The sequence below is a fragment of the Anguilla rostrata genome, chromosome 6, assembly GCF_018555375.3.
Source record: "Anguilla rostrata isolate EN2019 chromosome 6, ASM1855537v3, whole genome shotgun sequence".
Lineage (NCBI taxonomy): Eukaryota > Metazoa > Chordata > Actinopteri > Anguilliformes > Anguillidae > Anguilla > Anguilla rostrata.
In genome coordinates, this window is record NC_057938.1 from 4,592,354 (window position 1) to 4,617,783 (window position 25,430).

Below are 25,430 nucleotides of genomic sequence, written 5' to 3' on the forward strand. Positions count from 1 at the left end.
CGCAAACACGGGGAGGACCGGCATACTCCACACAGAGAGGATCCGGCCGGCCATGGATTCAAACCCGGAACCTCCTTCTCCTGAGGCAACAGTGCTAACCACCGTGCCGCCAATGACCAGATTCATCTGAACAGCAACGTTCTTGGAACCATGCTATTTTCACCCATAAAAAAGTAGTTAAGTTCATTACCAAAAGAGAAAACGCATTCAATTTCTTACTCACTTTGTTGCTCATAATTTGTCACTCAAAGTTAAAGCGTTGCGCATAGATTTAATGATAAGGAATCAGTGCCAGTCATACATCAGAACTGTACCAGTCACCTAAATACACATGTCCAGTGATGATTCTGCACTTAACTGAGAAAGATCATGCTTCTCCCACATTAAATAGAGCTTATCTACTTCATTACGTACTGAGAAAAGCCATACTGTACATTGGCTGATCAGAAGAAACAGCCAACATTGCCCTACATTCATGCTTAACGTTGACTCAGGGCGGCACGGTGGCACAGTGGGTAGCATCGTTGCCTCACAGCAAGAAGGTCCTGGGTTCGAGCCCCCCGCCCGGGCCTTTCTGTGTGGATGTTTGCGTGTTCTCCCCGTGTCCCGTGTGGGTTTCCTCCCACAGTCCAAAGACATGCAGGTTAGGTTAATTGGAGAGTCTAAAATTGCCCCTGGGTGTACTCCTGCCGCTGCCCTTGGCCAAGGCACTGGCCTCGGGGCTGGAGTTGGTCCCCGGGTGCCGCACTGTGGCTGCCCACTGCTCCTAAGTAATTAGGATGGGTTAAATGCAGAGGACGCATTTCGTTGTCTTAGAAGGCAATGGCCTGAATTGAATCTAATCTAAAAACTGAATACAACTGAAGCCTTTCATATTCACGGAGTCAAACTGTATCAGTAAAGAATAAAAAAGGTTTTCCTTACAGTTCGTTGTATTAGGTTTGTTCATTATAATCCAAGGCTATGGTTTTAGAGGGTCGTTAACGCCACAGGAGTCACTGCGCCCAAAATGTATAATTCAAAATGAAAGAGTGATATTTCTGGCTTGCATAGCAGGAAGCATTGTTATGTGCAAGAAAGTGCTAATTGTTACACAGCCTTAAGTGCAAATCCATTGCCAGTCGTCAGGATGTACCATCACCTTGGGTACTTTTTAATATGGATTTATGTACTGACATATTCTATGTGTTTTTGTTTTTTTTTTTCGGTGAAAGCTCACTTCTGCCTAAGTGTGATAAAAGGCCGATGGGTCTGTAGGTTGAGAAGAAGAGAGTTCGGATTTCTAAAGAAATTCCACAGATGACAAGAAATCACGTGCTTCTGGGAACTCGACGCTGTTACTTTCTCTACTTCTCTTCGGCGAATCCTTGCGGTTTCGTCCTTTTTCCTCATCGAAACACGTCGTCGGATGTTTTTCTCGAGTTTTTATGCGCTGGGGCGAGACGTTTTCTGAGACCGCAGTTCGTATTCTGTGATTCGGTCCTGCCAAGTAGGCCGTAAAAAAAAATTTAATAAATAAAAAAAAACCACATTCCATCGCACGGTCCCTTAAATCTGTACGATCTCACGCTGCGACCACAGGCTGAGCCCAGCGGATGGACACAACAGAGCAGAATACCGGGTTCGCCGAGCTTCCTGTCGAAATCGCACGCACGTGCGCGCGACCTCTCTCGCAGCGACCCGGGAGCCAAGCCGGGCGGTCTGCTATGGCCATTTTCCCCGCTGCCATTTACGAGCTGTAAGTCATCGTGTCGAGACAGTTTTGCTGCAGCAGTGTCGTGTTGATCTTCCAGTTTTACAAGCGGCAGGAGATCGCCAAGAGCCAATGGAAACCGTCAGTGGGACGGCAGGAGCAGGTGCCTTTCTGAAAGCGGCTTCCGCCCTGAGCCACAGGACGTCCCGGGGAATCCGCCGCACGCGATATGATAGATGCCGTGCGCTGCGATGACAACGCGCAGCAGACAAAAGCAAACGAGCCATGCTCGGAGCCTGAAGCTTCACTTTACTCCCACTGCCAACGGTTATGGATGCTTTAAAAAAAAAAAAAAAAATCTAACCAGGCTAAGTTCAATTGTCACCAGACATGAGGTGACTCTCCCAATTTTTATCAAACTTCATACGTATAGAAAATGCTTGAACAGCAGCAACTTGTTAGAACAGTAGTTGCAAACCATACCCAATCATTTCAAACTTATTTGTTCAACTGTTGAAACCATCCAGTCCACGCTATTTGGGCTAATATTTAAAACAGATACTTATCCTTAATAGCCCAGGCACATAAAATAAATCTCTTTCCCTCAAACCTGTGTGTGCACCCAGTATGTTGTGTTGCTGACCTGAGAGACTCCAAACGCTCTGATAAAGAAACATTTGGATCGAATAGATGTGGGCAGAATAGGGTGAGGTATATAGTACAGAGTAATATAATGTCATGTAGTAAATATATGCATATTAGTGCATCGCATCTTGGTGATGGTTCTCCTGCAGCTTTAAGAAGGCCTAACTGTGCCGATGATATATCATGAATGAAAAGTGAGAGGAGTTGGACATAGCAGATCTGCATGCCGTGCCAAATTGGATCAAACTGAAATCTTTCAGATAGTATTTCTCAGGAACAGTCGGTTATGAGCTGAGTATTTTACAGCTCGGCTCAGATAGTAAAAACCGCGGCACTTCCATTCCCGCTGGAAACGGCCTGATCTCTCTGTGATATATTCATGCGCTCTAAAGAATTTATGCATTATCCCGTCCCCTCGATTATCACTTTGGCTAGCTCATTCTGTGCATAGGCTGCTTGAGTGAATCTGTCTGCAGCAGGTATAGTAAATTTCTCAAGATGGGGAAAAAGAATCTGTGATAATAACCCAACTCTCTCCAACCCCCTCACCGACACCACCCACCCCCCCCCCCAAAAAAAATCTTGTAATGCCCTTGTGTCAACCTTCACCTTCACACTTTTTGTCCTTCTACTTTTGTATTACTTTCAACACATTCTCTGTCAAAATTACCGTGTTTGTGTTACAAATAGCATAATTTATACATTACAAAGGGAGACATTTTAACACAGACAATGTTGAAAATAGCACAAAACTTGTTGTCCTCAACTAGACCTGGAGGTGAGTTATAGAAAGACCCATTATGTGTATCTGTTTTAAGAGAGTTGTGTCAACCCTACCACCGGTCCTGGAGCAACATCACCACGCGCTTTTCCCCAACCGCAAACCACCACGACAGTGCTTTCAAGCCGAAGGAACACGAACAAGCCTTCCTCGTCATCGTCATCCAGACTGACGTCGCGCCGCAAACCGCGACGTTCCCGCCACGAACGCGTCCGCGAATCGGAGCCCCTCGGTTCTGTCTGAGAACGACGAGGGCGAGGCCCCTCCCGGAACGTCCGAAAACGCCGCGCGCGGAACTGAGAGGATCCAGGTGCCGACCGCCCGGCTCCGTCCCGACCCCGGCCCTCTCGCCCCCTCCTCGTTTGCGCCTCGTAAACGTTTATCGCCCCGCGGTATCCCTCCCGCTGCTTTCGAAGACTTTCTCCCCGCAGGTGTAGCACCTTCAGGACAGATCCTGCCGTAAAAATCCACCTCGGGAGAATTTCACACCGTGACCGACTTTTATATAAGCGTCGTTGGCGGACGTTGGCTTTGGTAGCCAGCGGCGAAACCAGCTGGAAACGCTTCGTCCTACAATGTTCTTGTGCTGCTTTCAGCCGGGAATCTGGTCAAGCTATGCCTGCGCAGACCGTGGCGGTATCTGACTTCCTTTGAGTTACGAGATACAGAGATCTCATCCCTAAAGTTGCATGAACAAGACCGCAGCAGGGTCTTTCAGTGACAAGTGCACTGAAGACAAAAAACAAGCATCAAGAAGCATTGTAAAGTCCCAAATACTTTATATAAAAAGAGGAAGCACATTTTAACAGTCATTTCCTTTGTTTAACTACGACAATCTCACCAGCGACAGATCCTCCCCTCTTCAAAGGTGGCATTTTTACTACTAATTTAATGAAAAAGTGCTAACTAAGCACCATGGCAGCTGACAGAATGCTAGCTAGAACAGCAAAGTGGTTGCAGGAGGGTGAAAGATGATGTCATCATATTTCCAGCCAATGAGATATTAAACTGCAGCACAGCTAGCCAGCAGATAACAGTTAGCATGATGATCTCGGGAAAAAAGGCGAAAAGCAAACGCTATCCAAAAGAAATCGAATACGTGATATGATAAAATATTATTGAGGTTTTTCACATTCATACAACTATATATGATTCTTACAATGCTTAAGCAACAGAGAAACCACCTCAAAAGATCTCCAACAAATTACATAATTCAATATATAACTAATATTTCATATAATATTAATTTTTAATTGAATATTTTATTTAATATATGAAACTACGATTGCTTCAACTGACTGATCAAAACCCAAAAGCTGAGAGCAGATTCATTCACGAGCCACGTGTCGCCAAGTTTTGGAAGAGATAAAAAATAAGTGAGAAAGCGCATTAGCACGCATGGGTGTGCGTCTGCATATACGAATGCATTTATGCGTGGCGTGTGTGTGTGTGTGTGTGAGAGAGAGAGCGAGAGAGCGAGAGAGTGGAAGAGAGACAGAATAAAACACTATAAACGGAGAAGGGGGTGGCGGTTTAGGGGTCACTCACCCGCTATGATGGCCGGGTTGCTCTGGCCGCCCTCCGGCTTGACCCACAGCTCGGCGCTGAACTGGGCGCGGGGCAGCTCGGCGCCCCCCCCCGGCCACGCTCTCAGCTGCTCCCTCTGCCCGCTAAAGTACATGGAGGTCATCCACTCAGGCGGGACGTCCCGGGTCCCCGAAGCCCACGGCTCCCTGGCGGGGCCGCCGAGCCCCTCCTGCTCCCCCGAGTAGTCCCCCTCGCTCTCGGCCGAGTAGTCCGCGGGCCGAGACTCCTCGTGGCTCCCGCGGGACGCCCCCGCGGCGTCCTCGGGGGCGTCCTCCTCCTCCTCCTCCTCCTCCGGCTTCTCCTCCCCGAGAGCCTCCACCAGGCTGCGCAGGGTCCTGGAGCGGCTGGACGGGCGGTCTTTTTTCGGCTGCTGCCTCCACCCTTCCCCGCGCTGCGGCGTGGCGTGCGCATTTTCGGGGGAGTCGCTGGTCTCCGCTGTCTTGTCTCCGCTTGAGCCCCCCTCTCCCCCCGCTTTGCGAGCCTCCTCGCTTAAACGAGGCGGTTCAGCCTCCGGCGCCCCCGGAGTCTCCGAACGGCTTTTTTCGGGATCACCCCAAGGGCTCTCCCCATTGAATCTCGCCTTGCTGATGCTCCAAGGACTATGTGCCCCGTTCTGCAGTATCTGGGCATCGGCACTGTGTTTGGTGTCTGAGATGCACCCTCCAGGACAAGCGTACCTTTCGTGGTTGAAATCCGTCGGCCTCGTGTGTCTCCTCGAAGCAGCCCCTAGGGGGTGCTGTCGAGCCACCGAACGAGCCTGTCTGGTCCAACTAGCGGACCTACACTTTTCATTCGCTAAAGAGGCTTGGATACTGTCTGCTTTCCGAGCCAGGGCCCGTTTGTACCTTTGGACATGATCTGACTGAGCAGAGTTTAGCAGCCATGTGTTCATTATTACCAAGACAACAACCAGTAGTCTAATACACATCATTTTATTTCCCGTAAACTTTATTAAATTGCTGTGTGTAGAATTACGTCACTTATGAAACCCGCTCCCTCCCGGACCGGGACGAATGAATACACTATAGCAGCAAAATCAGATAGAATGAGTTCGGTGTTCCTGATGTTTCACATTGTGGTTGTGCGATTAGGAAAACGCGATACAATCGATGTAGTCTTTTATTGTTTGCTTTATTTTTGCTTATGTCTTCATTTTACGCGTCATTTGGGTGTTTGGGAATCTCAATAATTTTGATGAACGGATAGGTTGTCTTTAAATGTTAGGAAAAAAAACTACCAGTAGTATGTTACCTATTGTACAAAAAGTAATTAATTTCTCTCCTGAAAATCAACGCTGTTTCAATTGAGCATATCCTTTCTTTAGTGTTAAGTCAATAAGCAGCCAATGACCACTGTATTAAAAGCTGAAATCGAAAAATATATTAGGCTTCCCATTGCTATTCACACTTTTTGTTATCAGAAGTTAGATTTTGTACACCAAGACGATTCGTCGCGCGCACACTTCAGCACTTGCACCTTGTTTTTGTCTCAGCTTCCCGGACTACGAGGAACTGCGAAATAAAACCAGGCATTGCACTGAGGGCGAGAGAGAGAGGGAATACTCCTTACGATGTTACCTTTTTTTGCGCAGCCACCGAACTTGATGTCCTCTTTAATAGGGTCTCACCGAATGGTTCTCAACACTCCTAGTAGTTATTCTTGTCCGTACTTTTTTGTGTCTGCTCTGGTCAAAAGAAAAGAAATCCTCGCGAAGACGCAAGCCTACTTCAGCGCGCGTCTCATCATCACAGCCTCCCGGGCGCGCATCACCTCAATTCGCCTCGCGGACCTCAAAGCAAACCTGCTGCAGTTCGACTCGACCAATATGTAAACAGCACTTGTCTCCACTAACTTATGACAGCAATCAATAATACAACTATGCATTGCCCACCCACATTGGAATACATTAAAGTATTTAAACGACTTTTATAGCAAAATCAATACCGCAAAATTGCAGCCGTAGCTTTATGTGGGGATTAAAAAAAAAAACTTTTCGGTATCCTTGTAACGCTCCAGGTTATGAATGATATTCGTAGATGGTTGTAAGAAATGATGCTCTCACTGGGTTGTTCGCCAAAGCGCATTAGCTCGAGGTTATTTAAGGTCTCGCTCATTCACTGTTTCTTGATCCACAATGCATGTACATCCGCTGTAAAAGTAGGGAAAACATTCAAACAGAAGTCAATTATCATTTACAATATTCCTTTTTACAGGTGATAACGAGATATATCCTACTTCAGATCTTATTATTGCACTTTAAAAGTTTCAGGAAAACGAATGTTTTATTGTCAGTGAGCTGATACATGTCCAGGTGTGAAATAATAAAAATACAATATAAAAAACTACCACCTCTAGAAATGATACTTTTAAAAATGTATCCTGATTTAGAATAATTTTTTTTAAGTCCAAAAAATTGATCTCTTCGTATCCCAATGTAACATTTCGTGGTAGGCTATGTTGAAAATCGAATAAAATAACTTGAATGCCGGTTCTGTGAACTTACAACAGATAATAGTTAATAATTCAGATCATCCTCAGACTGCGATAACTCCCGAGCCTTTCCGTTTGACACTATTCGTATTTATGGCAACGTTATCCAACTTGCTTTTCGCGCTTTGCCCTTCCTTAGATTTTCTTGAAGATCAAACTAAGGCGCTGAAACGTTTTATCTGTTTCCCTCACACTGACATCACAAACCCAACCCCTGCACAGACGTTATTAAGGGAACCTCGTTCGGCTCCCCTGCTCCGCTACCCCTTCCTCGCCTTCTGTATTCGCCCTCGGTTTGTTCTACTGCATATTATCGGCACCTTCGGCGCTGTTCCTGCTTCTCGGTCGACACACATCTGTTCTACATGTGTCGAAGAAGAGCGATAGCTCGCTGAAAGACCATCTGTCAACGTAAATAAATTTATAAGAACTCCCCGTACTATACCAATATTTAATCTTATAATTATTTCTTTTAGAGACATTGCATACTCTTCTTTTTTTTATTTTTATTTTTTGTCCTGGCAGCTACAAAAACTCCCGGGACATTACATATTAGAATAGCACTCTTCCCGCGCAAAGTGCTTCGGCTTATGTAAGCAAACAGGTTACAAAGAAACTCATCTCAGCAGTCACGGTCATACTGACAAATATATTCATAGTTTGGGAAATGTTTGCTTTTCTGAATCCTCGTGAATAAAACGGATACATTGAAGCCTAATGAATCTAAAGCTCGAAAATAATTGCATACCTATTTGCACTATAGCTTACATTACCAGCCCACAGCTCATTGTTTGCTAAATCAAGGTGACGGTGCTTTTTACGTTGACTCCGATGAATGTTCTGGAAGTGGATCCCACGACGAAAATACAAGCGCAAATCATGTCTGGTTCTGAAAACCTGATCCTTGCCAGAAACTCGTGTATTATTTAACACTTAAACATGAATGCAGTCTTTTGCAGATGTTTCCTGAAAGGTATACAGGCATATAAATATGTCTGAATAAAGAGGGATACCTCCGCTTAGAGCATACCTTTCCAGTCCAGAACTAGACGAACCATAGAAGATTACTTCCTTCCTATCACTCACGTCATAAGTGAGTGTCTGTCTGGCATTGTGCCTAGGAAAGAATAGGGATGGGGTGGCATCGGGAATGGAGGGGGTCAGAAATAGTTATTCTTTATCATATTTAGTGAGTGCTCTGCAATTGTAGTTCTGGAGAAACTCTGCTGACATTTCATGAAGCCTTTTGAGTGTAGGCTACAATGTACAATATTTACCGTACAAAATTACAGCATCCAAATACAGTATTCTGTGTCAAATGGCTTGTTCAGCAAGCTTGGGTAAGCACGGGGAGTGACGTTTAGAATAAGTATTTTAGCATATGATAATATTCTGTGTATGAAATAAATTTATAAATGAATCTTAAGGAAAGTTTGAAATGTGTATAGCAAGATATTTAGAGGAAAATAATATTAAATTGAACACTTCAACTAGAAGCGCACACCTCAGCGTTTAACCCAGAAGCCTGTTTCATGTCAAAGGGAAAGTGCCTGGTATCACAGTCAACAGTATTATGTTCTAGGAATGGTTGGTTGGTGTAGAACAGAAGACATGGTATAGTATGTTATACATGTGGTATATATGGATGAGCTGCATCATTCAGGTTGTTAATAATGTGCACGAGGCAGAGCAGAATAGCTAATTGAATGTTATGAGATGTAAGTCAAGCAGGCAAGCGTTAAAACATCACAGACGTTACACCTTGCACTAAGGGTGTTAGAGAATGACATATAAAAGAATAAAGACTACAGAAGGTTTCTGAAGCTCCTGTATGTTGTCAGATGTTCAGAGGCTCTGCTAAAAGTACTGAAATGTGTTGTTCGGAAAAATATGTTCCTCGTATGCTCAATGTTTAGAAAACACGCTGTAGCAAAGGGCACATGTATTTATTTATTACCATTATGTTACCGTGAAATGAAAAGCCTAATCAACTATTAAAAGCTGTACGAAATAACCCAGTGCTTTTACCATATCGTTGAAAGCTTGTGGAGCAATTCATATTTAATGATCTGGGTTCAGCCATTGTTAGTTTGCTGCAGGGATTAGAGGCAGATGAAACAGATGTGCTGTATGGAGCTAATGATCATGTATGAACTGCATATTAGACAAAGTGCAGGACTGCAGTAATCTCATAAATGGCTTAAATGTAAAACCTTTTACATAAGCAGGGTAGTCGGCCTTACCGGCTAATATGATGTTTTTCTTTCTGTAAAGGAGAGCTTTTAAAAACAGAGTCAATTAGGAGACTGACAGTAATGCCTCTCAATTTGTGCGGAAGTCTTGGACATGGACAAATCTTAGCGATCTTCGAGCAGATTGTGATTGTTTAAATAACAATAATAAAACACAGATGTCCTGTCCTTCACAAAACAGAGAGTACAGACCTTTCGAAAGAGATCTTAATATTCAAATATCAACCCACCTTTAATTGCTAACGTGATTCCATTCATTAAGGCACCCAGAGAGTCACTTGTGTTTCTGCTGAACTCTAAAAAAAAACGTAAAAAAATGAACATAAATGGAACTGATAAATCGTGTAAAAATGATTAAACCTAATCATATCACAGTTTTTCATGGTATTCTCTGTAGTTATAAATCACAATACAAATAACAAATACCTTCTAAACAACATATTAATGTCAAAAAAATAAACCAATTCATATGAATATCCCTCAGTGATGACATCAGTCCTATAAAACTCTTTAAAAAACTTCTTTAAAAAAAATTCACAGTCTAGAAATAACAATGTTTTTGCTTATTGCTTACTGCTATTTATATAGCACTTATCATGCAATGGAAGAGGTAAGTATTTGCCTGATGAATGGTCATATCACCTTAGCCAGATCAGTTTATCTCATTCTCCTGGGTAATACCAGGATTGCTTCATCTTTTATCTTTGTCTCTCAGAAAAGGAAGCACAGATTATAAATTGCAGTGGTATACGCCTGGATTTACAAGACAGTTGTGTTGCACAACTGCACTTTTTGTACGTCGCTTTGGATAAAAGCGTCTGCCAAATGAATGTAATGTAATGTAATGTAATGCATTACGTCTGTATGAGGTGAGGTGTTCATGCTTATCTTTAGCTTTAAATGATATTTTCAAAACTTTGGTCTTTGATGTGACCATAGGGGGGGGGAAAAAATAGTATAGATATACTGTAGATGCAAATGTGTGTGTTGAGGGTAAGCGTAAGAAAGCACCATCACAGAATTTCTAGTTGCTAGTTACCAGTACATTATTTAGAATAACACAACAAAATAACGATAGCATGATCAGTGTTAGCGACGGAATCTCATTCACCTGCTTCTGTCTCACTGGGTTTCATTCTTAACCAGTCACATAAAATCCGAATAATTGACGGGGGCCAAATAGAGTCCATAATATTCTGGTGCGGGGCCGTGTCGAGACCTTTTGACGAGCAGCACTAGGTGCTCAAAGTGAGAAATGGGCACACATGGAGAAAACACCCAGTTATTTCACAGAATATAGTTCATCAAAATGAATCAATGACAACGAATGACAGCGACAAAAATAATGCATAAATATTAATTATTAAAATCAAATCTAAGGGGCACGTTGAGCGCTTGGAGGCAGAAGGGGCAGGTGCCCCAGCACCCAGAGCCCCTCCTCTGCACCCACCTGTTCTGGTGGCATTTCACAGCTCAGCCAAGGTGCGTGAAAAGCAAAGAACTGGCTCAAGATGCACTGAATTTCATTCATTCCTGGAAAGAAATGGACGTTTTTTCCTTATTATGTATTTATTTATTTATTTGTTTTTGGCTTCTCAGAGTAGCTTAAAGTCTCCAAAGTGACAGAATCATAAAACTGATTGGATTTATCAGCCCCCTTTAATGTTGATTTTAACTCCGCTGGTAACAGAAACCTGGGGGCGTGTTTGCGAGGATGGAGACGGAACTGGTTAGACGCGGGCAAAGTGGGAATTCCATCGGGTCTCCTCCGGCTTCAAAGCTGGTGATTTTTCACCGGGACAGGCGGACGGAAGGGCGTATATAAACCATTCCTCATGCCTCTGGGAGAGGCTGATGAGCTGTACGTCTTGGCTTGCGACCCCGCCCTCCCCCCCCTACACACGTCAGCCTATTGGTCCTGCCAACTTGGGGGCTTGGCACCTGCGTGCCCCTGCTCCAATCGCAGAGAGACGTGTCACCTTTGGTACGGCTTCGGACCGGGAGGGAAGCGCTGAAGGGGCGGAGCCAGAGTGTCACATGACTTCATTACCAACAGAAATGCTAGCTGTGGGCTAGTAATGTCACACAATAGATACTGAGACTGTATGATGACACTAAAATTGCCTTGTTGTAATGGACACCCCCAATGAAAGCGCTGCACAGCAAAGCATTCAAGTATTTTTGAGAAAGAATAGACCACAATAACTAGAATAATGGCTGTTATTGACAGAGTGGGTACCATCGCAATAAGGTTAGATTTAATGACTGAAGCATTGAACGTAGCTCATGACGTGAGATTTCAATTAAGTAGGTCACCCACAGTCATCATACTGGTCCCGGATATGTTGTACAGTACTACACATTCTCAGATCTCTTCTCTCTTCTTGTTAAAAGCAAACATGAGTTGTCCATTCCGCAGTGCCCTCCCACTCCTGTCAGCAGACTTAAAAAAATAGCCATTTGCAGATTGTGTCTGGTTGGCCTCGACTGAGCAGGTGCACGCTCTTTCTATTCGCTGCACTTCCTTTTGTAACAGAGTTGGCAAACAAATGTTTTTTTTTTATATTAACAAAATTACAGTGCATGTATTCCGGTAATTTAGAGGAGACTTAAATTGCAACTCTCGGATTTATGTTTTATTTATTTTTTGGAGCATTCGATTTTTTTCTCGTCCACTGACCACGTTTAAAAAAATAATTTTTATAATTTTTTTTTTTTTTTTGCAGGCAGCTCAACTCTGTGGGACCGGCGGTAATGGTGGGGGCCCAGGAAGGGGGTAGCAAGGTTTCCGAACAGCGGGAGGTGAGAATTCCGCTACCAGCCTGGAGATCGGCCTACAAAACATTCCGCTTTTATCAAAGTGCTTTGAGATCCAGCTGCAACTGTGTAAAAAAAAAACAAAAAAAAAAAACTGAATGGCTGCTCCTCGGCCCGCCCCTACACCCCCCCCCCACCCTGCCCCCACTGCTAGGGACCTCTGAGAGATTATCCTCTATCTGAGACACTCCACCCCCCCACCCCCCAACCCCAATCCTCCAAATCTGAGTGGCCAGAAACGAAGTGGGGAAAATCCAACCTGATGTGCTGAGGGGAGGGAAGGGGGAAGGGGGAAGGGGGATAGAGGGAATAGGGAAAAAAAAAAAGAAAACACCCTTTTCAAGAAGCAGTGTTTTTAAAAGGGGACGGTAGAGCCCACAGCTGGGCGGGGGTGCCCCATCTCTCCCCCCGCGTCTCTCCTAGACACCCCTCCCGATAGCTTAGCGTAGCCCGTATATCAACACTAATGCTGATCACCTCGATAGATATCACATCAAATGAATAACTGCGGGTGGAGAGGAGGACAGGAGCCCGCCCCTCTCCTCTAAAAGCTTTGCTTCTGAACAGACTCCAGCCAGCGGTGCAGGTGTCCTTCCGGTCCGGCCGCGCTAATGTGCTGCTAGCTCCGACCGGCCGAGGTCAGCCCAAACTGCTGCCCGAAGAACAAATGCACACGAGCCAAACGCTGACCACGCGGGTGTGTGTGTGTGTGTGTGTGTGTGTGTGTGTGTGTGTGAGTGAGTGGTGTGGTTTGTGGGGTGTGTCTGTGTGTGTGAGTGTGTGTGTGTGTGTGAGAGAGAGAAGAGAGTGACAGAGAAGCTGCCATTTTGGGAGAAGAAGGAATGTGTAGATTTGGCGCCATCATTGCATTGCCCAACTGAGGGACAGGGAGTAACATCAGAAAGAGATATATAGTTCATGAATTTTGTATGGTTAGTTCTAGATGTAGAATTATTTCGTGATTGTTGGATTTTATTTTTGTCAGTAGTTAAAGTATTGCCGGTTAATTGTATGTGAGTGATGCTTTGGCATGTAGTGCTTACCTGCCATAACTTGATGAATGAGAAGAGAGTGAGTGTGTGTTTGTGTCTCTGTGTGTGTGTGTGAGTGAGTGTGTGTGTGTGAGAGAGAGAGAAAGAGAGTGAGTGTGTGTTTGTGTGTGTGTGTGTGTGAGTGTGTGTGTGTGTGTCTGTGTGTGTGTGAGAGACAGAAAGAGAATGAGTGTGTGTTTGTGTCTGTGTGTGAGAGTTTGTGTGTGTGATAAATGTATATAAGTCAAACTAGCCACAGAAGACAGTGCTGGAGTGGGTGTGAGTGTGGGTGTGGGTAGGGGGGTGGTGGGGGGGGGGGGGGCGGGTGTGTGTGTGGAGGGGTTGGGGGGTTCATGCTAGCCAGACATTTCCGAGAGGGAAGCAGACTGACCCTCTTACGGTCCTGTTTTTTAATGATGCGAAGCCTCTGGAGACCTCCCTGTTCTTTATGGCTTGGGCTGAAGCTTATCTATTAGCCGTGATGGTAATAACTCCACAGGGATTACGCTGTAATTTTCCCGTTTACCCTCTATGTCTCACTGTGGGGGAATTACCATACGCCTGTGGCTATATGTGTGTGCGTCTGTGTGTGTGTGTATTTGTGTGTGTGTGTGTGTGTGTATGTGTGTGTGTGTGTGTGTGCGCAAATGTGTTTGTGTCTGTGCATCTGTGTGTGTGTGTGTCTGCGCGATAGAGAAAAAGCATGTTTATGCGTGTATGTGGATGTATATGGTACATCATTGTATTAGTAGCCATATGGGGTAGTGGTCAAAGATTCAGAATCTGAAATTTGGGTAGAATCCCTGTAAAGGCAGTGGTATTGCATGCATCCTTTTGTGATGTTACCTTAATTGCACCAGTAGCTGGTTTTGAAATGAACCATACCAAATAAATCCATGTAATATTGGCATGTTCACACGCACATGCTGCATACCAGATCATCTACTATAAATACATTTCTGCAAACCCTAGCATGACTGAATTGTTCTGTTTTAGACTTGCTGTGCGCCCTTCGTCTCTATTTTGCTCGCTGTTCAGGGATTTTCATATTTGCTTCCCTTGAAAGAGTACATGAAAATTGGAGTCACTTGATGTTAGTCATTGCTGGTCGACTTCCAGCATTCCTGAAACATGTTTTCGTATGTTTGGCGAAAAAAAAGGGACCAACTGTTTGGTTCAAACGGGGAGTAAAATATTCATTTACTAGAAATGTGTTGCTGTCTGAGACCAGGCCTCCTCCTCCATTTCAAATGCTAATTTAAGGGGAAAGAAGGAAATGGGACACGCCATTAAAACAGCAGTACCTTTCATTCTCAAGGTGGCCGTTTATTGTCATTGTCCAAGGGAGCAACGTCCGTCCTTCACCAATCAGATTCCTAAATTGATCCAAGTGCACAGCAGGAGGAAAAAAAGCCATAATAAAAAAAAAAACAATACAGCAAAATTAGAAGCTCTGATTTTATAAATCACCCGATCGGCCAACAACTGTCAAATTCCCGAGAGGTCCGCCACAGACAACCGAGTTACGGACGTCCGACGCACCGTTCCCCGGGTGCGTCTTGTCGTGAGGTTGCGTTTTGCGGGGGGTGGGGGTGGGGGGGGGGGGGGGGGACCGCTGGCCCCCGGGTGGAGGCGGGCCTCTGAGCCGGTCCGAACCCGGCCGGCCCGCTCGTACGCTCGGTGCTGGAGCGCGCTCAGTGTAAGAGCGCTAACCCGTGCCTTGGCCCGGGCGGCTTTCTGTGCATTTGCGGCGGGGCGGATAAATGATTCAGGAGCTTCGGTGTTCTCATGTATAATTTAGAGACGCACTCAGAGCCCGCCGCGCGCGTAGGAGAGCGGGAAGCGAGAGGCACGCGCTCGTCTCCCTGGTGGGAAATAGGCTCCCGGAGTTTAAGGGGGGGGGGTGGGGGGCAGTGAGGGGTGAGGGTTTAGGTTAGGGCAGCAGTGTAGCTTGCAACCCCCAAGGTTGTAGGTTCGATTCCCAGGTGGGGACACTACTACCCTTGAACAAGGTACTTTATCCTGCTCTGCTCCAGTTGATATCCAGCTGGATAAATGGGGCTGAACATCAAGCTGCGTAAGTCGTCATGGACAAGAGCTTCTGCTAAGTGCTTAAAGTGCAAGCATGGAGGCTGCTTGAGTGTCATGGGGGAGCCACAACTGAAACATCCAATCCGTGACTGGCATGGGGGAGCCACAACCGAACCATCCAATCCCTGACTGGCATAGGGGAGCCACAAATGAATCATCCAATCCTTGACTGGGGTGGGGGAGCCAGAATTGAACCATCCAATCCCTAACTGCTATGGGGGAGCCACAACTGAAACATCCAATCCCTGACTGGTATGGGGGAGCCACAACTGAAGCATCCAATCCCTGACTGGTATGGGGGAGCCACAACTGAAACATCCAATCCCTGACTGGTATGGGGGAGCCACAACTGAAAAATCCAATCCCTGACTGGTATGGGGGAGCCACAACTGAAACATCCAATCCCTGCGGCCCCCTGCACAGCGGACATTCAGGGAAACGAGCACACCAAGCAAACGAAGCACAAATGATACAAACTCACTTTAGCTTGCCAGAGAAAAAGGTGGACTTAAGCAGAGGTGATAATCATAGGGATTTACGCAGAACCTTTCATCACCTGCAGTTACCTGAGCCACTAAATATGTGCAGGACCCATACAGTTGGAAAACAAGGACACACGGTGTCATTGAAGCGAAGCACCACTCTTCCGTAGCGCCCTCGAATTCTAGCTACTTGGAGAATCGTCAGCCTGCCGAACGTGAGCGAGGTCACCAGAGAGCTTACGGTAAAGGCCTTCTGACTTTCTCACGTACGGCTAGTCTTTGACTAGAACGTCAGCCACGGAGAAATGCCACGTTAGGGCAAATATACACAAGCCTATCTCCTGTCGGTTAGCCATCCAGTGCCCCGTGCCAACTGGACATTTCCAGTAAAAGGTAATTCCGTTTTGGGGAAATAGACGCTCTTGGTTGAGTCAATTGACGAAATCCCTTACTGAAAACTAGCGCTGTCTTTGATGAGCAAACGCGCTGGTATGTAAATGTTTACGGAGTAAGGTGTGCAGAGAGTGCGTGGGGGTGGGCAGTGGCGTTGTTTTGAAAGCTGCTGGGAGTGATTTAGGGCATGGAAATGCCATGCTGAACGATGGTGGTCTTGCAAAAAAAAAAAAAATTATTCTGAAAGATGCCCCTTAATTTTACTTCGGCCGAATGTTTTATCTCAGTGCCTTGGCTTTTTATATTGAACAGAGTAAACAACAAATATTAATGAGGTTCCCGAAGCAGAGTATCATGGGAACTGTAGGATAAAGTTGAAAATAATGCTAGTTGAATGCTGGGGATATACTGTACACAAAGGGTCTACCACACCTACAAGCACCTGTGCGCCAAATCAAGGCTAGTATGCAGAATCAACAGCCGTAAGGTTTAAGTGATAGTAATTTATATTCATGAAAGGACATTTTCAGCCAAACACTATTTTCTCTAATCTGAAACATGTAAACATTATACAAACAATGTGAATAAAGTTGTTATCTAAAGGAATACGTTTGTACACCTGTCACAAATACAGAACTTAAATGAAAAATGAAATAAAATAAATATACATATACAAATAAAACCCAGCCTGCAAATATTTGGTGAAGACTAGAGCTAAATCCTATTATGTCAAAAAATATTCACAGAAGGTTGTTATCAGATCTTCAAGAGTTGCCCTGGCCAGGTCCAATAGCACCCTCTGCTGGGAAGTACTGGAACAGCCATCAGGAGCTAAGCATGGCTGACTGAGCGCCCCCTCCTGGTTACCCCAGGCCCCCATCTGCCAGTCCTCAAGATGTATAGAACTGAATATGGAAGTGAGACTGTCGTTTCCTTAATGAATTTCACAAAATGCCCTTACTTAATAGGCATTTAAATATATAAATTATTATTTAACTGATTTAGCATTATTTTTATTTACAGAATAATTCTGCCAGCTCAGTAGCCAAGGCTGGTCTGATCAATAGAACCAAACTGGCTGGAGGTTCAGGGCTTTGATTGGTACTTCTTTACAGACATGCTGACTTCACAGGGCCTTGAGAACCACACAGCCTACCTTCCAACAATCAAAATTGTTCAAATAAAAAATGATATAACATATAAATTCATTATTTAGGAGTAAAACTTTCATATAGCCAAAGTGCAAACAAACCATGAAAAAGTTGCTCCTTTTTTTAACGAGAATACAAGTTCTTTTAATGAGTTTTACCAACAATTTAGATCATTAGAAAGATATGTGACATCAGTGGCCAATTAAATTGACATTTTTATTACAGATATCTCCATCCTTTATACGTTAATATGCAGGAGTCTACCTTGACTTGGTTCTGACTCCGTGAGGCCAGAGCAAACAGGAAGTGGGGCTCTGTTTGTAGCCCTGCCAGAGAGGCACTTGCCGTGGGCTAGGTGCTCCCCCTTTAAGAACGCCGTGTTTCGCGTTAAAACATCACCTCCGTACGTACGCGCTGAGTATCGCTTTCAACATCGCCATCTGTGCAAACAAAGGTGACCGTTAATATCCACCGCCGGGCAGCAGTTAGCAACCTTCAGCATTTCTGCTCGAGGGGAGAAGACAGACTGCTTAAGACGGTCAAGTCTGTGGGAGCGTAGTTCTGAAGGGGGGCTTTCAGAAGCCAGGACCTCACACACGCTTCTGTATGCCAAATGCGCCGACCGGGCCAAGGACGAAAACAAATCTCCAGTGGAAAAGATGCCCTGAAGGGAAAGAGCCAGAACGCATAATATAAACTCCTATTTTACGACCTGCTCCGGTGCCGGTGTCACATTCATCTGGATACATTGTGACCGGTAATATCTGCTCGCGAATTAATTTCTGTCTACGGGGATTTTTTTCTGTCAAATACACACCCAGGAATATGCCATTAGAGAAGCAGGTGGTAGCATCATGAGTTTTCCCAAAACGAAAATGTCAAGGGGATAGTTTTGTCATCGCCTACAGTTTCATTTGCCACACACAGACTATAAATGTGTCAAATTTTGTGTGGTGCTTTGGGAAGGTCATTTCTGTGAGCTCAAGGCTGTCCGCTGTGAAGCTGCTGGAACATAAAGCCTCACTTGTGGACAAGCCTGCCACCTGGTGGTCAAGTGTTGATCACACACTGTGCCGAGCCAGCCGCAAATAAATTACGTAAATTGAATAAGTAAATGTAACTAAATCAAATAAGCAGCAAAATGGAGCAATTTTAGTTTTGTAAATAAACTAAAATAGATAAATGGCATGGAAATATCTTATTTAGAACACTAGGAGAAGAGCACTCTGCCACAGCTATGCAAGTCATCTGTATTTCTTAATTGAGCTCGGTCTTTTTATTTCTCATTTTACTTGAAGTAACTGCTTGTATCATAATGTAAACTGTGCGGTTATATTTGTTTATTGTGATACTAATGCAAGAGTAGAGGCGTTGCATGAACTTACATTACTATTAAATGTTCCCTGTGGCCGATTCTAGGAATTAGCAGTCAAAACAGAGAACGTTTACGTGTTTGAAAAACTGACAGGATTCGGCCTTGAGATTTAGGAAATGTAAAAACTCCATGATGAGATTTCCTCCAGCATATCATGAAGACATTGATATACTTTCAAGTTTCCAAAATGAATAACATTCTTATTCTCCATGTGGCAGTGTGGCATCATAAAAGCATCTGAAAGGTCACCATATGTTACAGTTGGCCATTTCGTCGTGTCCTTCTTTTTCAAACGTAATTTATGACTGGGGAAACGTTTTAGATGAAAACGGAACGAGATCGCAGGGAAAGGCCAAGCTATGAACTTATGAATTAAATGTTATGAAGTTTCCTTGAAAAGTGAGACAGTTCATCCTATTTGCTCTGTTTCTTTACCGAGCCAAATATTATCCTCGCACGCACTAGGAAAATATGTCCACCTACTCTAGATTTTCCGTAAAACATACCTAACGGGGATGTGGATAATATCAACGCGCAAAATGCAAACGATCGGAAAAGCTGTAGATATACAGTACTGCTTCCAATTACACATATCCTGAATGACTAAACGTTTAATGAAGCCTGTCCTGCATTGCTATTGATACACATTCTCTTCCTCCCGGACAGGGTAATTCTAATACGAATAATACTACCAGGATCTACTACTGGTACTTCTAGTACCACTGCTACTAATACTGACATGAACACTGCCTACTAATACTGACATGAACACTGCTACTACAACTAATGTGACTGATACTAATCCTAGACTATGTGATCAATTTGATTTATTTAGCTTGAACTGATATGCCTGGGAGATTTAATACAATTGAATTCATTGAATTTAATATATTAGATTTATTCATTATTAAATTAATTGAACAACCTTTGGACAAAAGGTGTCTTTTTTCATTGAATCTTGCTATTTTACAGATCCCTGTTTGGTAAAAGCTCCTTTTATTTGTCAGGATTGATCCATGTCACCTTTAGCTCTTACAGTTTACGATCAGGAAAAGGACATAAAACTTGCTGATACAGAAAGTCCATACACTCTTTGGCTGTAAGTTGCTCCAGTTTGTACTTTGTGTTTTGTTTGTGTTTTTACGCATCGATTCCTTGGGGGTATGCTGCAAATGCAGAGAAATTGCACTTGCATACGCAAGTTGTGTAATTGCTTTTACTTTACCTCGCTGGCATTTATCAGATGCCGTTATACAGAGACTTACAATGCACAAACAAGTGTAAACATAGGGGATTACTGCAAAGTGCAGCCATTTCCTAGAGGGGGGAACAATAGCCCCAAGAGACAATAAGTACAAGACGTGCAGCCTCGATTGACGACTTGTCGACTGTCCTGTTGAACATAAAACTAAGTTACATAAACGAGGACAAGGCCACCCTAATGAGCGTTACACTATGCTAAATGCATAGCGGCAAAGAACGGCAGGCTCTGAAAGAAAGAAAAGGAAGTCTGACCTCATCAGGCAGGAGGAGTAGGTAAAGCACTAAAGAGCATCAGGGCAGAGGAGCCCAATACATTCGGAATGGGTGAAGTGAAGTCCTCAGGTGAAGTGTTCAGTCTGTGTCAGAAGATGACTAAGATCTCTGCTGTTCTGTCTCATTTTGTCACCAAGGCTGTGTTCGAATTAGCACACTTGTCTACTATTGAGTATACAGGTTGCATACAAGTTGTGTACAACTTGAATACTCAATGGTAGGCATCCATCCATCCATCCATCCATTATCTAACCCGCGTATCCCAGTCAGGGTCACGGGGAGTGCTGGACCCTATCCCAGCATGCATGGGCAAGAGGCAGGAATACACCCTGTACAGGTCGCCAGTCCATCACAGGGTCAATAGAAGGCAAGTGTGCTGATTCAGACAAGGCCCAAGGGGCCAGAACAGACAGTGGGCATGAGCCTGAAGCACACGCTCAGTGTGGGGGTGGATCCAGACTTCCAGAGGTTGCAGAGCTGAAGGGCCAGCCTGCTAGAAAACTGAACAGAAGGGAAGGAAAGCCCAGGGATCAGAAGGTCCTGCTATGTGTTTCTTCCACCCATTAACTCAGCCAGCTGCATTCACTAATTATGTTCTACCTCCTGGCTGAATAACTGTGCTAATTAGCAATTCCAGGAACAAATTGCTGTGGAGACCTTTTCTTTTCTGAACCTGGATTTTCCACCTTTGACTGTGTAATTACAGTACATGAAAATGTGATTGCTGTGGTCTGAGGTCAGGGATGATTCAGAAATAACTGAGGTTTTATCTAACTGGTTTTACTCATCTGGAGCATAGCTGCTCAGTTATCACCTTTCCATTTCCACTCATGCACATCAGAAGAATCATGCACTGCCCAGCCACATAGATGGCTCTACTGTCCTCTAGTGGACAAGACCGAAAATGCAATCAGTGTCATATGAAAAGGAAGAACACCGCAGAACGTGTTCATTCGCATCGTAATGTGTAATTTCCCAGCACTTGTCATTCCTCTGCTAACAGACTAGAATAAGAAAAAGCGGGGTTTTCGATCACTGGAGCGCCAATGACTTTCAACGCTAACTTAGGGGTCAGAAAGTGGGGGTTACATTTGATAGATTGTTGCAAAATATGGACGGAAGAGAGATCTGATGAACTGATAAATGAAAGAAATGGCTTTGAATAAAAGGTAGAGATAAAAGGAGCCTTCGGTAGCTGATAGATTTGGAAATGAGAAGCAAATTGGCTTTTTCCTCCTGTAAGTACGAAGGAATACCAAGAACAGAGACTCGCTTCTGTTCATACAAGGTTGCAGTCTGGCTCAAAATTTGTGAATTTAGAACTCCACAAAGTCATCTTACAAAACTACTGCCAATAATCAACCCACTTGGAATTATCTACTTTTCATAGGATACCTACGGACTGAATATACAATCCCAATTATAAGCATTTTTTAAAAAATACATAGGATTTAGCCCTGATCTCCACCAACTGTCTTTAAATTTACTGCCAGAACTGTCATATGTTTTTTTTTTTTTTACATCAAGTTCAAACACTTTCCAACTCATAATGCTCACATATTATTCAAGTGTGTTATACAAACCCTTAGAAGTTGAAGCTTATATATTGTTATAACACCATGCATGTAAGCATAAGCCGATTTGAACATAAATCACACAGATCTTTATTCTGACATCCCCTCCTGTAGCTCCAAATCCAACCTGCCTCACTCTGATAGGGGTCCCCCAAGGACTGAAACACACATAAAGCCCTAAAGGTACAGCTACAAGGGGAACACGCTCCAGACAGCATTCAACGGACGCACACTCATCGTGTCAAACCAAATCGAAATCAGCCGTCCGCCCTGTTACATCCTTATTGTGCACGCCACCAAACTGAAGCTCGGTTCAGCTCAGTCTAAAGCTGGAAAAACCCAGAGCCGACGCGTCAGCGCTTAGGGAGTTTAGCGGAAAGCAATGGCAGCCCTTTACTCCGCCGTTTGCTCCTGGCTGAAGTGGCTCGGAAAATGACACCCCCACTGTCAGAACCCCGCCGTCGAGCTGATTGCTCATCTATCCTCCGAATTGTTTCGACGAGTGGCGGAGGAGCCGACGGGCCTGTTTTTCACCGTGGCGGCGAGCGCAACCGACTTCATCTGGAACGGCCGTGACAATCGCCGCTTTTGAAAAGCAGCTGCGTTTCCCTCTTCGTGCTGATTCCTCGTGAGCTTGTATAACCACGGGGTCATATCTTTCGCAAAGTGACATTTCTGCAGCCGCAGAGAATCCTCAAGTCTTTGTGTTTTCGTGCGCCGTGCCCTTTCTTTTGCTGCTTGAATACGTCCAGTTCCCCCCCCCCCCCCATGCTGGAAGACTCTGTAGCCCTCTCCGTCCAGAAAGCCGTTGTTTTCTGTTGTCGTGCAGAAGGTCAGAATATAGACAGGTAATTAACCTTTTCAAGAAGTTCAACAATTTTCCGTCGGCTCGACCCGTTTTGCCGCAGACATCGTTCGCATCTCTGGGCTATAACGTTTGGACACAAAGTGGTCCTTGGTGGATTATCTGTAACAGAATCACAGACCCATTGTGTAGCTCATACGCGTTTCCCTCATGAGGGGCTTCAGTGATCACTGGGCATGTGCTGATTTCTGTGCCTGTTTGGACAGACTATCGCAGTTCACTACTGCAGACTAAATATCCGTTCCGCCTGCTCAAGCAGAGAGGCAGTAATTCAATAGGATCCTCAGAGGGGGTCTTCTGAGAAGGGAGTTACTAATTGAGCAACTGGAAGCTGAATTCATACCAGTTTCTCTTGCTGTATCTTGCAGACAGGGGCATTTATCTTTCACTATTTGACCAATCGGTTTTGTAGCCAGAGTAATATCTAAATGTGTTCAAAATTCAGACCAATCTGATCTGGGGTCTTAAGAAAGGTACATAAGGGATCATCCTCAAGTAGAAAAATATGATGAGCAGAACTCTTTATCCAGATGGTTTAAGAGTTTTCCAACAGACTATTAAAGAGCTTCCAACAACAAGGCAGACAAAACTGGAGGACTCCAGAAACCCAATATCCTATATTTTACATAATCATTTGGAGGACTGTTGACAGACTAAAACAGCTGGATCGAAAATAGCTAAAGAATGGCATTATCTATGAACTGATTAATCAGTGGGAAGCACTAAAACCACACATGCATTATCATCCTTGAAAATGGATGAGACACTGTAACGGAGCGAACCCTTTCCGTTCCTGCTAGGACACTATTTTTTTTTTTTTAAAGTTCCCGTTTTAACTGTATCTACTTACGGTAGCGGTTCTTTGGTGCGTGTACGCTGGGTTGAATAATTCATCTTTTAACAAATTTTAAAAGTCATCCAATCTCTTATATCATATACAGACCATTGTGATGAGCTAATAGTAATTTATATAATAAAGGATAATAATAAAGGATAACTTTTTTAATACCTACTGGAACCTATCTGTATCATTGGGCAATGTGTTTATCACTTCCCTATTAGTATGAATCTTTGCAGTACTACATGTTATCTTTTTTTAAGCTATTATCAATGCATCACTATTGACTGGTTCTGTCCCAGCCTTGTATAAAAATGCAATTATCCAACCACTTCTGAAGAAGCCCTCGCTGGACAAACTCCCAAACTCCCTGAATAATAATAGATAGATTTCCAAATTGCCTTTTTTTTATCCAAGGATATAGAAAAAGTCATTGCAGAACAATTGATTGCTTTTCTTAAATGGAAACAATCTTTTTGAAATATTTCTGTCTGGTTTTAGGCCAAACGACAGCACAGAGACCGCTCTCCTTAAAGGGAGGAATGGTCTGCTTATGGCTGCCGATGCTGGGAAATCATCCGTTTTCGTTCTTTTAGACATTGGTGCAGCTTTTGATACTGTTGACCATTGGAACGTCATAATCAATGGGTGGGCATATCCGGGTCCATTTTAAATTGGTGTCACTCTTGCCTGCACAACAAGACTTTTATTGTAGCTATTGTTGACTTAAGGTCATATTGTGTTTAAATGACTTGTGGTGTACCACATGGGTCTGTTCTGGGATCACTCCTCGTCTCTATTTACATGTTACCCCTGGGGCATATAATTTCTAGATACAATGTCACCTTCCATTCTTATTCTTGATGACACAAATATATGCCTCTTATAACCAAAATGATATTAAACCGATAAGCACACTTCATGGCTGCCTCTCTGATCTAAAAAAACTGGTTATCAAAAATGTCCTACAATTGTATGCTAATATATCTGAGATCTTGATTATGGACTAAATAAAGATTAATAAAGATTTTAATTTTGTCTATTGTAATGTAAGAATCAAAAAGAACTACTTATGAAGACAACTGTGTACAGATGGTTAAGGAGTATACTGTGAAGCACAAAGAACTCACACAAACAACTAAATTACATAAGAACACTCCGTGTTCAATATAATTTGTCAACATGCTGGTTGTGTTCCAAATGCACATAATGATATTAAAAGATTCTGGAACAACACATTCCCCTGTATAAGCTAACAGATTTGTGCAGGCTTTTCCTATTCTGAAAACCTGAAATACTTGCAGGTGATTAAGACCTGGGTTTGGGTTAAGTTTCCATTTCAATTCAATTAGTTTGGGAAAATAATTTCCATTCAATTCATAAACTGAAAAATCAGCATGGACATTCTTCAATGAATAAACTAAATTTAAATTATACTCCTTAATTAATTAAATTAAATTGAATTGACCATCAGCCCTTTGAGTAAGAACCAGGTGTATATTCTCAAAGGGATTCCCCAGTGCCTATTGGCAAGCAAAGCTACAAGTTCTTTGTCCAGTGGGACAGGCAGAACTTGAGTTTCTGACACACTGAGAAACTGACATCCAATACTGACAAAAACATATATCTTCTCTCAAAGATACTGAACACATATCTTTTAAGACAAGAAACCCAAACATGGACTGTATGACCTTCAATAACAATATCAGGACTTTAAATTAAAATGTGGTCTAATGCATGCACCTCGTATATTGAAAGTGTAAAATTACCAGGTGTGTTCATGTGGTGAAATGCTTCTGGGTGTAATATAATTGAGTATACCCCACAAC

General features: G+C 43.7%; 1 protein-coding gene across 2 annotated transcripts in view; it reads right to left on the reverse strand.

The window, feature by feature from the left end:
* pappa2 (pappalysin 2) overlaps positions 1 to 7,585 on the reverse strand; it is an 80,202-nt gene extending 72,617 nt beyond the window's left edge. The window contains exons 1-2 of one of the 2 annotated variants that reach the window (XM_064341662.1): positions 7,210 to 7,585; positions 4,668 to 6,855 (exon numbers count right to left, since the gene is read on the reverse strand). In XM_064341662.1, the coding sequence (XP_064197732.1) occupies positions 4,668 to 5,637 (970 nt within the window). In that variant the 5' untranslated portion in view covers positions 5,638 to 6,855; positions 7,210 to 7,585. Of the gene's footprint in view, positions 1 to 4,667 lie in introns of both variants that reach the window. The other variant, XM_064341661.1, reaches the window with a different exon arrangement.
* Positions 7,586 to 25,430: the final 17,845 nt, after the last annotated feature.